This window comes from Jaculus jaculus, chromosome X (assembly GCF_020740685.1).
Source record: "Jaculus jaculus isolate mJacJac1 chromosome X, mJacJac1.mat.Y.cur, whole genome shotgun sequence".
In the NCBI taxonomy this organism is placed as follows: Eukaryota; Metazoa; Chordata; class Mammalia; order Rodentia; family Dipodidae; genus Jaculus; species Jaculus jaculus.
Window position 1 is genome coordinate 119,332,236 of NC_059125.1, and position 12,913 is coordinate 119,345,148.

The 12,913-nt window shown below is 37.4% G+C and overlaps 1 protein-coding gene across 3 annotated transcripts in view; it reads left to right on the plus strand.

Annotated features, from left to right (window-relative positions):
* The window catches only part of Gria3 (glutamate ionotropic receptor AMPA type subunit 3), a 321,623-nt gene that overhangs the window by 136,216 nt on the left and 172,494 nt on the right, over positions 1–12,913 (plus strand). For all 3 annotated transcript variants that reach the window (XM_004653930.2, XM_045140971.1, XM_004653929.2), the window contains exon 4: positions 3,218–3,405. In XM_004653930.2, the coding sequence (XP_004653987.1) occupies positions 3,218–3,405 (188 nt within the window). The remainder of the gene's footprint in view (positions 1–3,217; positions 3,406–12,913) is intronic.

Consider the following 12,913-nt stretch of genomic DNA (forward strand, 5'->3'; position numbering starts at 1 on the left):
TGGCTCTGCCTTCCAAGTCAAACTTTTCTTTCCTTCTCCCTCAGGCTCCTATTACTCCTTAGTTAGCAGCCACATGGACTAGTGAAACTACAATAAGTTAGGTATGAAAACAAATGAAAGCTTTGCTCAGATTGTGTACTGAACTGAATTGATCATTCCTCTAGGGTTTAAAATGCAATAGCCACGTGTCCAAGCAGACACAGACAAACTCTGCATGGTAACAGATACTGCAGTGCTACAGTTCTGACCCACTCCTAAAATGTAAGCAAGGCTCACAGCCAAGAAGACCCCATTCATACACTCATCAAAAACTCAGTGTGCTTTTTCATTCAGTTTTTGATTAGGTAACATGGGGTACATGCTTCTGCACACACATATGCACACACACATACAAACATATGACATATACTACACAAAAAATATTAGTAATCCAGTCTGTGGATGCATCTCAGTGGTACAGTGGCAGCCTAGCATTCATAATGGTTTTATCCCCTACAACTCTAGACTGCTAAAATAATCTAAATCAAAGCAAGCAGCAAACCTTTTGCCAACAAAACTCACTGGTCATATAGCTTCTAAAATATAAGGGTCAGTAGAATATTGACAAGTATCCATAGAAAAGAGATAGAACATTAAAGACAGTTGTTATTGTGTCATAAAAGTAATTGTTGAAGGATTTGGACAACTTTAACTTAAAGAAAAGAAGGTTAAGGGGAAACATGTTAACTGTCTTCAAAAGTGTGGACTGTCACACAGACAGATTAAACTTTCTCCAAGTCATTGCATATTCTGGACTAGACCCATCAAGTAGAGGCTATGGCCATAAGAATTTGGAGTTTTGACTAAACAGAGGAGCACTTGTATTTTGTTAACAGGCCTCTTTTATAATTTACTTTAAATTTATCAAATATTCCCTATATAATTGTATCCTTGTTATTAATCAGCTAATATTTTCTTCCTAAATAGTACAGAAATAAAATTCAACCCAGTCCTTGCTGAATTTTCATAAATTCTTAATTAGTGAGATTCAAAATAATGAGGCATTATTATACACTGGTTTAGAAAGATTTTTAAATGCTTTAATCTCTTTCTTCCTATGTTTATTTCTTAATCCCATGCTTTGGCCCACTATGTGCCCTCAACACCCACTGAAGCAGAGAGCACATCTAAAACCCACATGAAAATGTAAATCTGAGAAATAAATATGCGAGGTTGGTTTTAAAAGAGTAAGAATTAACATTTAAAGCAATGGCAATTTACTGTGATCTGTAATTTTGAGCTCCTGTGCTGAAATTGCTCATTTGGAAATTACAAAGTGCTTGGGTCTCATTTGTGATTTTCTTCCTGTATACACCCGGTACACAAAGGAGTTGTAATGACCAGCTGAGTCACTGCTACCATCTCCCTAAAGCCCACTCTCCAAATGTCAATACCATTTTCTATGGTACAGTGAGGACGATTCTGAACGGTAGCCTGCTTACACCACAGGGTGAGCCCGAGACAACGCAAAATCTGAGATGTGTTCAAAGGGCATCACAATGTTCCTCCATTTTTTGCTAATCCTTTAGTTGGACTGTTAAGTCACAGATTATTTCGGAGTTTCAAATCATCCCTATTACCCACACCCACTGGGAAAAAGGAAGGTGATTTGATAGTATTGTTCTCAAACTCCCAATAAAATGATGTCTATTCTTGATGAGATTATGGATTCATACCATAAGCACAACTATAGACATATATTGGAGACATGAGTATTCTGAATAAGTTGATATAAATTCTCAGAATGGTGGCATGTATCCCAGCACTGGGGAGACGGAGATAAGACAATCCCTGGAGCTTACTGGCAAGGTTCAGGTCAATGAGAGAAAAAAGTCAGTGGCATTCTTGAGGTACAACAGATGAGGTTGTTCTCTATCTTTAACATGTATACATGTGTATGCACAACCCCCACAAAAACATGAAGCCACACACACACATACATTTAAACATACATATAGGGGAAATAACTTATGACATTCTTGTGGTTTGTACTGCTCTTGGTTTTATTATTGTTTGGTTGATTGGTTTTTGGTTGTGTTTTTTTGTTTTGTTTTGTTTTTGCTTTTGCTTTTTTTCTGAGGCAAGCACTCACTCTTTAGCCAAGGCTGGTCTCAAACTCACTATGTAGCCTAGCCTCACACTAACCTAGTGTAAATCCTTCTCTCAGCCTTCCAAGTGCTGAGATTACAGGCATGATCCATAACATCTGGCTCATATAGCTTTTCTGCATCTGATCTGTCCTTTCTTTCTACATATATCCAAGCTGTTGGTTGTGACTAGAAATTAGATAAAATGAGACAGAAATTTGATTGGGAAAGGAAAAGAACTCATAAATAGTTAATTTGGCTGAACTTCTTCATATACACCCCATGTAATCTTGGAACAAGTATGATTTCTGGGTAAAAAACTATCTTTCATGGGTTTTCATAGTTATTTGACTTAAAAGACATGATATATCTTATTGAGTAGTCATACCCATCTATCAGACTGCTGAAATGGCACTATATCTCTAATAAACTTATTTCTAATACTTTTCTCAATTTATTTTTTTAAATATTTTTATTTATTTATTTGAGAGTGACAGAGAGAGAAAGAGGCAGATAGAGAGAGAGAGAGAGAGAATGGGCATGCCAGGGCCTCCAGCCACTGCAAATGAACTCCAGATGCGTGCACCCCCTTGTGCATCTGGCTAACGTGGGTCCTGGGGAATTGAGCCTCGAACCAGGGTCCTTAGGCTTCTGAGGCAAGCGCTTAACCGCTAAGCCATCTCTCCAGCCCTCTCAATTTATTTTATTTTCTAATTTTGAAGAATTCTTAAGTAAAGATGAAAGAAATGAGCCTCAGTTGCGGTAGGGAAAGTGGCAGTCAGATATAAGTTCTTGGCATTTGTTCCACAGATATATTGATAATGTATGTCAGCACAAAAGTGGCTTGATAAACACTTAGCCTGGTGTGGACACGTTGTGGGATCTTCCTTCCTTTAAAACAAAGACAAAATGGAGGTGCCAACTGTCTGGAAGGTTAAGGTGGAGGCTGTGAGTAAGCCTGTTCTCTCCAGAGGGTAAAGTTCAGAAGGGCCCAATGGACTGTGAATAGAAAGTCAGTAGAAACTTTAACACCTACAAAAATATTTTTTAAAAGAAAAAGAAATCATTGTAACTGCTTTTCATTCCTTCAGGATTTTCCATTCTCCAAGCAATTATGGAAGCAGCAGTGCAAAACAACTGGCAAGTGACAGCAAGGTCTGTAGGAAATATAAAGGATGTCCAAGAATTCAGGCGCATCATCGAAGAAATGGACAGAAGGCAGGAAAAGCGATACTTGATTGACTGTGAAGTTGAAAGGATTAACACAATTTTGGAACAGGTATGTTAGAGATTTATTCTACCTCTAGCCTACGTATTAAATCCTCATCCTGTGACAGTGCCCAGATCTGCTAGTAAATCCAATAGCCAACAGACCAAACATGCCAACAATTTTGATCACCTCTCTAATCCTTTTGAACTTACCCCTTGTGGCAGCAGAAAAAGAAAAGTCTAAGATACTGAAAACTGCACAGCATGATTAATCTGAAACTCTCTGAAATTTAATATGATATATCACATAAACCCACCTTTCACACCTCTGTTTAATAAATACTGGTTACTTCAAAGTAAACCTCTTCCTTTCCCATACCTTCTTTCCAGTAGGGAAAAGACAATAGATAAGGCAAGCTTGACAGATAGAGATCCTTTTTTCTTATTACTGGAATATGCATTTTCCCAGAGCCGTCCAGAGAACACCAACAATATCTGATGAGTAGAGTAGATATTACTTACCAAGTCTGAATTCTCTATTTGCAGATTATCACTCTGGGGCTGTTGAGAGAAGAGGGAATAATTTCAAACTCTTTTAAAGTAAGATAGCATAATGAGAAAATGTTCATGGTTTTTAAGTGTGAACAAAGTTAAAAAATGAGATTAAGGGGAGGGGGAATATAATTTAATAGGCCAAAATGTCTTCATTATTAAGTACAAATTATTAAATTTTAGACTAAAAATATTAAAATAAATGTTTCACTATAAGCCAGGTAGAAATATTGTTTGAGATAAAAAGTCAAATTGAAACATGATGTAATATTATTATTTTCTTCAGAAATTTCAATTTGCCAGTTAATAACAAAATGATTATACTGCTAAAAACAAACTGTAAAGGAAGCATTTCCATCCTAATTTCATCCTAGAGTGTCTTTGGGCCAAAATAGCTACAAGGATCAAAATTATGGTTAGCAGTCGTTGCCTGGGAGAGCTGCTTTGTGAGAAATTAAATATTAATAATGTTTCAGATATGTTTCTATAACAGAATACCAAAAGAATGATAGGAGGAGAGAGGAGTGGAGAGGAAGGAAGGAGAGAACAAGGGAAGAAAGGGAAGAGATAGGGAGGAAAGTTGCTAATACTACAGGATAGAAATGCAAAATTGCTCCCTTGTTAAGTTCAGTATTGCCTGGAGTAGGCCATATCTCACAGAAAATCTAGAACGCAAGCCTGGTTAAATCAAGTTCCCCAACTAATATTCTCTTGAGCTACACAAATGGTCCATTCTCACCCCCACTAGGAAAAAAAAAATCCTTTGATTTTCTTAGATCTTAAAAGTAAAAGTAAAGAATCAGGTCATTGATGTCACTGTATGTACTACATGCCCTCTAAATTTTTATACGAAAATAGCCTTCTAGTGGGTGACCTACTTAAAAACCCCAAACAGAGGAACAACTTTCTTGTCATTGTACTTTGTTTTCCTTCTTTTACATTAGTAACTTTTGTTTCTTGAATATGAAATATTCTTTTAATACCTTGGGAATTTATAGGGACTTTTACTGGACTGTGGGATTTTTCAGTTTCATGCAATGGAAAAAATGGTGAGTAGACTTCTGAATTCTATATAACTCAGAGACCTTTGGTATTTAAATATCAATGTCTTAGTTTCCTCTTCTACTTAGTGGAGAAAATAAGATTTGCTTTACCACATATAATTGATTTAACTTCTAAAAGTCACACAGTTTTATAGAAAAAAAAATCATTATTACAGCACACTTTGGGAAAACTAAACTGGAATTATCTAAACACTCCGTTCTCTTTTTGCATGTCTCACTTTTCTATCTGCCTTCTTTACACACTTTCAAAATATCCCTAAAAATACTTTCTACTCAATTTTTATTTTTCTTTTTTCAAAAACATCATAATAAAACTTTCAAGACATAGTTGCTTTTTCTACCATTTCAGTAGTTCCTGTGAGGTCATAAGTCCTGTAATAGAGAAAGCAATATAGTATTGTATAGCATCATGTCCACACTGCATAATCTTTTATTTCCCTGTAGGAATGATTAAGTAGTTATAAGGCCCATCCAAATTCTTCTAACATTTCTTCCCACAACATTTTAACTCTTTAAACACTTGTATAAGAATATAGAAAAAGATTCAGATGCTAATCTACTATTAACTATATAATAGTTAATCTATAAGCAAGGTATTAAAATTTGTAACTAAAAGAATTACTATAGAAAAGGATGAAAATAATGACAAATGAGAGCACTAAAGGTCCTTAGAGCTCAGAGAATATTTGGAAACTAATGTTCCTATATAGAGGAATTCAGTACATATAGGAGGATTTAAGTGTACTATGGTAAATGGACTACTGCCCTTCACTGAACTTCCCTCCTTACTTTCTAAATTACTCATTAAATAAATATCCAATCAAGGGCTAGAGGAATGGCTTAGTGGTTGAGGCATTTGCTTGCAAAGTCAAAGGATCCAGGTTCAATTCCCCAGGACCCATGTTAGCCAGATGTACAAGGGGGCGCATACGTCTGGAGTTTGTTTGCAGTGGCTAGAGGCCCTAGTGCGCCCATTCTCTCTCCCTCTCTCCCCCTTTCTTGGTCAAATAAATAAATAAATAAATTTAAAATATCCAATCAATAGAAATTCCTGGCTTTGCATGCTCATCTGATTCTATGTTAAAATGATGGCCAAGCAATTAGTGATGATCTAAAGAAGAGCTGCAAAAAATGATTAGAGCATTAGAAAAGAGGGCCTGTGATGGAAGGGTAAATGAGTTAGGGTTGTTTATCCTTGTGAAAGAGAGCCAAGAGGCAGTTAATAACTATGCTCAAGAATAAAGAGTGATCATTAAAAGAGCACTGACCAACTTTCCTGCATGCCTATAGATAGAACCAGAGCAAATGAGCTTAACTAGAATGGAGAGACAGTACTCATTAGAAAGGATAGAGGAAAGTGGAAGAAAGTAAAATTTCACCAGTCCAGTATCTATGAAGGTGAGGCCGTACTGAGTTGATGAAAAGTCAGATTTAGAAGTTTTTAAGACTGTTTTTTGAGAATATATAAACATTCCAATTTCATTCTGTGTGTTGATTAAAATAAATCCTTATAGAAGAATGAAAACATAGAAAAATAAAGAATTATACTTTGGTACCTGTGATTCCAAAATCTATCACAGGTATAAAAATTCACAGATGTGCTAGTCCTTTACAAATTATAAATTATATGTAAATGTACATAGGTTATAATTATATATAAACTGTGTATATCTATCTGTATCACCTAACCTTCTACTCAGCAGATAATAGTACTTACTTTTTATCTCCCTCCCCTTTCTTATTCCCCCTGTGTCCTAGCCTCTATTCTCAATGCTCCTTGCAGAGGATTAAGTTGATTTACTGCTACATAAGACAATTTGTTTAGCATCCCTTTATAGAATATTTTCTTTGTAGTATCATTGAGCAAAAATTAAGCTTGTGGAAAAAATCGACATGACTTTAAATCCTAATCCCATGCTTAAAAGATGACTCAGATGTTAAAGGCACTTGTTTGCAAAGCCTGATGGCCTGGGTTCAATTCCCCAGTACCCACATAAACCAAGATATACAATGTGGCACATGCATCTGAATCTCATTGACAGTTGCAAGAAGCCAGGACATGTCCATTATCTCTGTCTTCTTCCCTTTCTCTCCCTTCAAATAAATAAATAAATAGAAATGATATAAATAGATATAGATGATAGATTGATAGGTAGGTAGATAGATAGATGACAGGTTAAAAAAAAAACTAGTTCCCTCATTTCTCTATTGTGTCACATTAGGGAGAATGACTTTATCTCTTTAGAGATTAATTTTCTTATCTATAAATACTGTTCTACTACTTCCCTTCAATGGTTGCCATGAGGGTCACATCAGATAAAGAAAAGCACGTAACACAGTGCTTCACACCCAGTGGTTCGTAGCTCTTTGCTCATAAGTGGTGTGTTTCTCTGCTTATTAAAATATGATTAGGGCTGGAGAGATGGCTTAGCAGTTAAGCCCTTGCCTGTGAAGCCTAAGGACCCTAGTTTGAGGCTGGATTCCCCAGGACCCATGTTAGCCAGATGCAAAAGGGGGCACAAGTGTCTGGAGTTCATTTGCAGTGGGTGGAGGCCCTAGAGCGCCAACTCTCTCTCTCTCTCTCTCTCTCTCTCTCTCTCTCTCTCTCTCTCTCTCTCTTTCCCTCCCTCCCTCCCTCCCTCTTTCTCTGTCTGTTGCTCTCAAATAAATAAATAAAAAAGAACAAAAAAATTAAAAATGTGATTAAAGCCAGACATGGTGGCATATGCCTTTAATCTGAGCACTCAAGTAGCACAGGTGGGAGGATCAGGATCTATGTGAGTTCGAGGCCAGCCTGAGACTACATAGTTAATTCCAGGTCAGCCTCGCTGGAGTGAGATCCTGCCTCAAAACACACACACACACACACACACACACACACACACACACACACACAAAGTCAAAATAGGGCTGGAGAGATGGCTTAGCAGTTAAGGCACTTTCCTGCAAAGCCAAAAAACCAAGGTTCAATTCCAGGACCCAAATAAACCAGATGCACAAGGTGGAGCATGCATCTGGAGTTCGTTTGTGGCAGCTGGAGACCCTGGCATGCTCGCTCTCTCTCTCTCTCTCTCTCTCTCTCTCTCTCTCTCTCTCTCTCTCCCCCTCCCTCTCTCTCTCACTCTCACTCTCTTGCTCTCTCGCTCTCAAATAAAAAAAATAAAGTATTTTTTTAAATGTGACTAAGAGCTATTGCTCAAAAGTGGTATCCTTATAGGGTATCCAAGATATCAGTTGAATTTAAGATCATGTTATCTATTTAGGTCTCTCTCACTGAACTGAGCATGCTCAGAGACCCCTGTTCTTTTTCCTCCAGTGTAACCTTGGAGAAAACATGGTAACTGATTGGCTCAAGCACTATTTCAGGGTTAGCTAAATTTTCAGTATCACCTAAAATAATTGAAGACACTAAAATATTGAGCTATATATGCTAACTAGACATTTTAATAACAAGTATGTATTAAGTACTAATAATGTTCCAGATACTTTTAGGCAACATATATGGATATGTACCTCATGTAAAGTAAAATACACATTGCCTCTATATGGTACATAGAAGTATTATCTCCATTGTAAAGATGAGGAAATGGAGACATAGAGGTAATCTAGTTTATAATTGTTGAATCTGAATTCAGAGCTCTCTGACGCCAGATGCTATTAATCACTACATTAATTGGCCTTGCATCAACAAACTTTCAATTGGAGTTGACTCAACCAGAAGTTGTAGGATAAACATCCTGATGAGGCCTGAAGTGGCTTTGTTTATACAAAAAGCATTTCACAGGTATTTTCTCCACTTGATGAGGACTCATATCCCATTAACACACAGAATTGAAATACACCCTTAAATCGACTCTTTTGTGAAATGCTTATTTGTGACGAGCACGTTCATTTACTTATGGTATGGAAACAATCCATGTATGGAATGCACCAGCAAAATTAGAAATCCTATGTGAAGGGGACAAGCTCAGAGTCATCTATATATACAAGTAGCATGGATATCTGCATGCATCTGTCCTCAGGTAAAGATCACAACCTCCACTGCCTTACCAAAAACTTCCCAACGTGATGCTCATTTCCTAAATTCCCTTGCTAAAGAGTAGCCTTGATGTAACTGGCAATATCTGTCAGGTAAAGCTCTTCTCTTCCCCTTAGGCCCCAGAACACCAAGTATAAAATAGAAGCGTAAATGCTTACAAGTACTTCAGATGGGTGCTTCGATTTTCTGTATCACTAGACTTGAGCAACAGTGCTGCAAATGTCATACTTTCCCTCTTCTTGCCCAGCATCGACCTTATACCCAGGTGAGAGGGGGAAATGCCTGGAGCTACAAGCTTTAGAGGATGCCTTGTACCACAAACATTGAATCACAAAGACTTTCTTTCTGGTCTTAAGAATTTTGAAAACTTAGCATAAGGTTGTGCATTAGTGGACATGGGGAAGGGGGAAAGGGACACAAAGCCACAGTATTCTTGCTAGTAGTAGAGTTCATGGGCACAGGAATGTTCAGAGGGTTCAGGCTAGAGCCAGTGCAGAATAAATACATCAGTTTAATGCCATAAAACAAGAGAAAATATAGTGAGTTTTGTTTTAAGGTTGGCATCCCCAAACCACTAAGTAGAGGATTTTAACAAGTATGTTTCTCCAGATTCCTGCATGCCCTTTATGCTACTTCAATCCCATTGTTCTGGAAAGGCACAAAGAATTTCTAGGCATAACCAAGTCCACAAAGTGAGCCTTAACGGAGAAGGACTCCCCAAATTTAGATGGGTCTAGTCCCCACAAGATCTGAGTCCTGGCCCTGCTGACTCCAGGTAGGAGAGTCCACTTTAGGGGCATGGTGATCCCATTAGCTAATGGCTTTATTTACTGTAATGGGCTACAGAGACCCAAGTGGATGCATACAGAAAGCCAAGTATACTTGATTTTAGACATTTTTACTGTTTACACATGTTATGTGGTTTTCCACTTGTACTTTTGTTCTAGGCCCCCAAAATGTTAGATGAAAACCTGCATATGGATATTCATCCATACCCCTCATTGTGTAAAACAAAAAATGCCCTTTACAAAATTTCAAGTTTATTCCACAAGTAGATTTTCGTAAACTGTCGAGTCTTCTTCAGGATTAAATACAGCTCTTACAATCACATATCATGTTATTTGTTAGTAAGTCGGTGTTGAAGAAGGTGCACTTTTTACAAATATAGACTCTCTTCTCCAGTAAATTGAAAGGTTACAAAGAATTAACTGAGTATCTGGCATAACTAGTAGAGGGGGATGATCCTACTACTCCTTTGGAAGATTTTATTATATTTATCCTACTTCTGAGGTCTCTCAGGAATGGGTGCAAGTGACTCCCAGGGAACCTTCCTGATTCTCACATATAGTTTGTTTTATTCCCTGGATGTTCCCTTTAACTCTATCCAATTTTTGAAAAAGGAGACTGAGTACATTAGAACAAATTGTAGGTTTAAAGTGACAGAAGAGTGAAGCAAATTACTGAAATTTCTCCTCTTCCTTTACACACTCATAGCCACAACTTACACCAAGGCACTATATCTAGTGAGGTATTCTCTTCAAAACCAGTTTTGTATCACTATTTAAAATAAACTTTGAAGTTAGCATATGAAGTAGCGGGACTTAGCATGGCCTTTCCATACACATATGTCATTATACTTTGTTCTCATTCATCCCTCACTTCCCATCCTCCTTCTTGAAGGTCTAATTTCTCCATCCCTTTATAGTCCCCACTTCTTCTTTCACGTCACATATATTCTTTTTTAAAAAAATTATTTGAGAGCAACAGACAGAGAGAGGAAGAGGCAAAGACAGAGAGAAAGAGAGAGAATGGGCGCACCAGGGCTTCCAGCCACTGCAAACAAACTCTAGACACGCACGCTCCCTTGTGCATCTGGCTAACGAGGGGTCCTAGAGAATCGAGCCTCGAACCAGGGTCCTTAGGCTTCACAGGCAAGCACTTAACCACTAAGCCATCTCTTCAGTCCATGTCCTTTCCCTCAAGTTCTCTTCCTTCTTTACTTTCCTACATGCATGCATATGTGTATACACACACATACTTACATTTATATATGTAAGCCTAGATTCCACATATGAAAAAATATGCAGTATTTATCTTTCTACATCTGGCTTATTTTGCTTAAAGTAATGATTTACAGTTGTATCTATTTTCCTGAGAACATCACAATTTCACTTTTCCTTACAGCCAAATAAAATTATACCCTGTGAATACACCACATTTTCATTATCCACTCGTCTATTGATGGTATTTAGGCTCATTCCATTTCTTCCCTATTGTGAAGCATTCAAAAGTAAATGTGGATATGCAAATATCTCTGTGATATGTCAACTTGGATTCTTTTGGGTAAATACCCAAAAGAAGTATACCTAGGCCTTATTATTTCAATTCTTAGCAGAACCTCCATACTGACTTCCATACTGACTACACAAGTTTACATTCCCAGCAACAGTGAGTGAGGGATACCCTTTCCCCACGTTCTTTTTTTTTTTTTTTTTTTTTGCATGTATGTATACATGTTGGTATGGTGTATGTGTGTGTGTGTGTGAGAGAGAGAGAGAGAGAGAGAGAAAGAGAGAGAGGGAGAGGGAGAATGCATGTGTATGCACATGCAGGAGCCTCATGTGAACGAGTACAAAGGCCAGAGGACAATGTCATGGGTCCTCCTCTATTGCTCATCTGCTTGTTTCCTTGAGACAGAGTCTCTTATTGAATCTGGAGCTTACCAGTGAATCTCCATGGTTCTCTGGTCTCCATTCTTCACAGTGGTAGGGATACAGGTATGCATAGCCATGCTCAACTGGTTACATAGGTGCTAGGAAAGCAAATGCAGTGAATCAGACCATCATGCTTTCATGGCAAACCCCCAAACCATCACCCTGGACCCTTCCCTACATTCTTGCTAGTATTCATTGGTTTTTGTTTTCTTTTTAAAAAAACTTTATATTGACAAATTTATATATTATAAAATATAAAATGTCTTCTCACCGCCCTCTGAGATATTTGTTTTTATGATGATAGCTATTGTGACTACAGTGAAATGGAATCTCAAAGCAGACTTAATTTTTATTTTCTTGATGGGTAAGGATGTTACACACTTTTTAAAATATTTATTGACCATTATATTTCTTCTTCTGAGAGCTATCTAGTTCATTTGCCCATTTATTGACTTAGTGATTTTTATGTTTATTCTTTACATGTGCTTTACATTTTCTAGTTATTAATTTCCTTTTTTTGAGATAAGGTCTTACTCTAATTCAGGCTGACCTGGATTTCACTATGTAGTTTCAGGGTGGCCTTGAGCTCATGGTGATCCTCCTATCTCTGCCTCTCGAGTGCTTGGATTAAAGGCATGCACCACCACACCCGGCTCTAATTTCTTATTTTTGTAAGGTTAGCAAAGATATTTTCTCATTCTTTGGGCTTCAGCACTAGTTCATCTATGAAAGATTCTCTATTTTGAGAAATATAATGTTTGGGGCTGGAGAGATGGCTTAGTGGTTAATGTATTTGTCTGCAAAGGCTAAGGACCCAGGTTCAATTCCCCATTACCCACCTAAAGCCAGATGCACAAGGTGGTACACATGCCTGGAGTTCATTTGCAGTGACTAGAGGCCCTGGTGCACCCGTTATTTCTCTCTCTCTAGCTCTCTCTCTCTCTTTCTCTCTTTCTCTCGCATACTTTCTGAAACAAATATATATATATATATATATATATATATATATATATATATATATATATATATATTAAAAATCCAGTGTTGTAGGGACCTGCTATTAGAGGTATGATTTATAAACTAAGGTAAACATCCTTCCAGCACCACATAGTAACAATTCATGTCTCGTGATTAGTTCTCTGTTTTTCATGATATTAGCTGGAAAGTTAATGAGACAGTACAAGTATACTGACATGACCTTGAACCAAA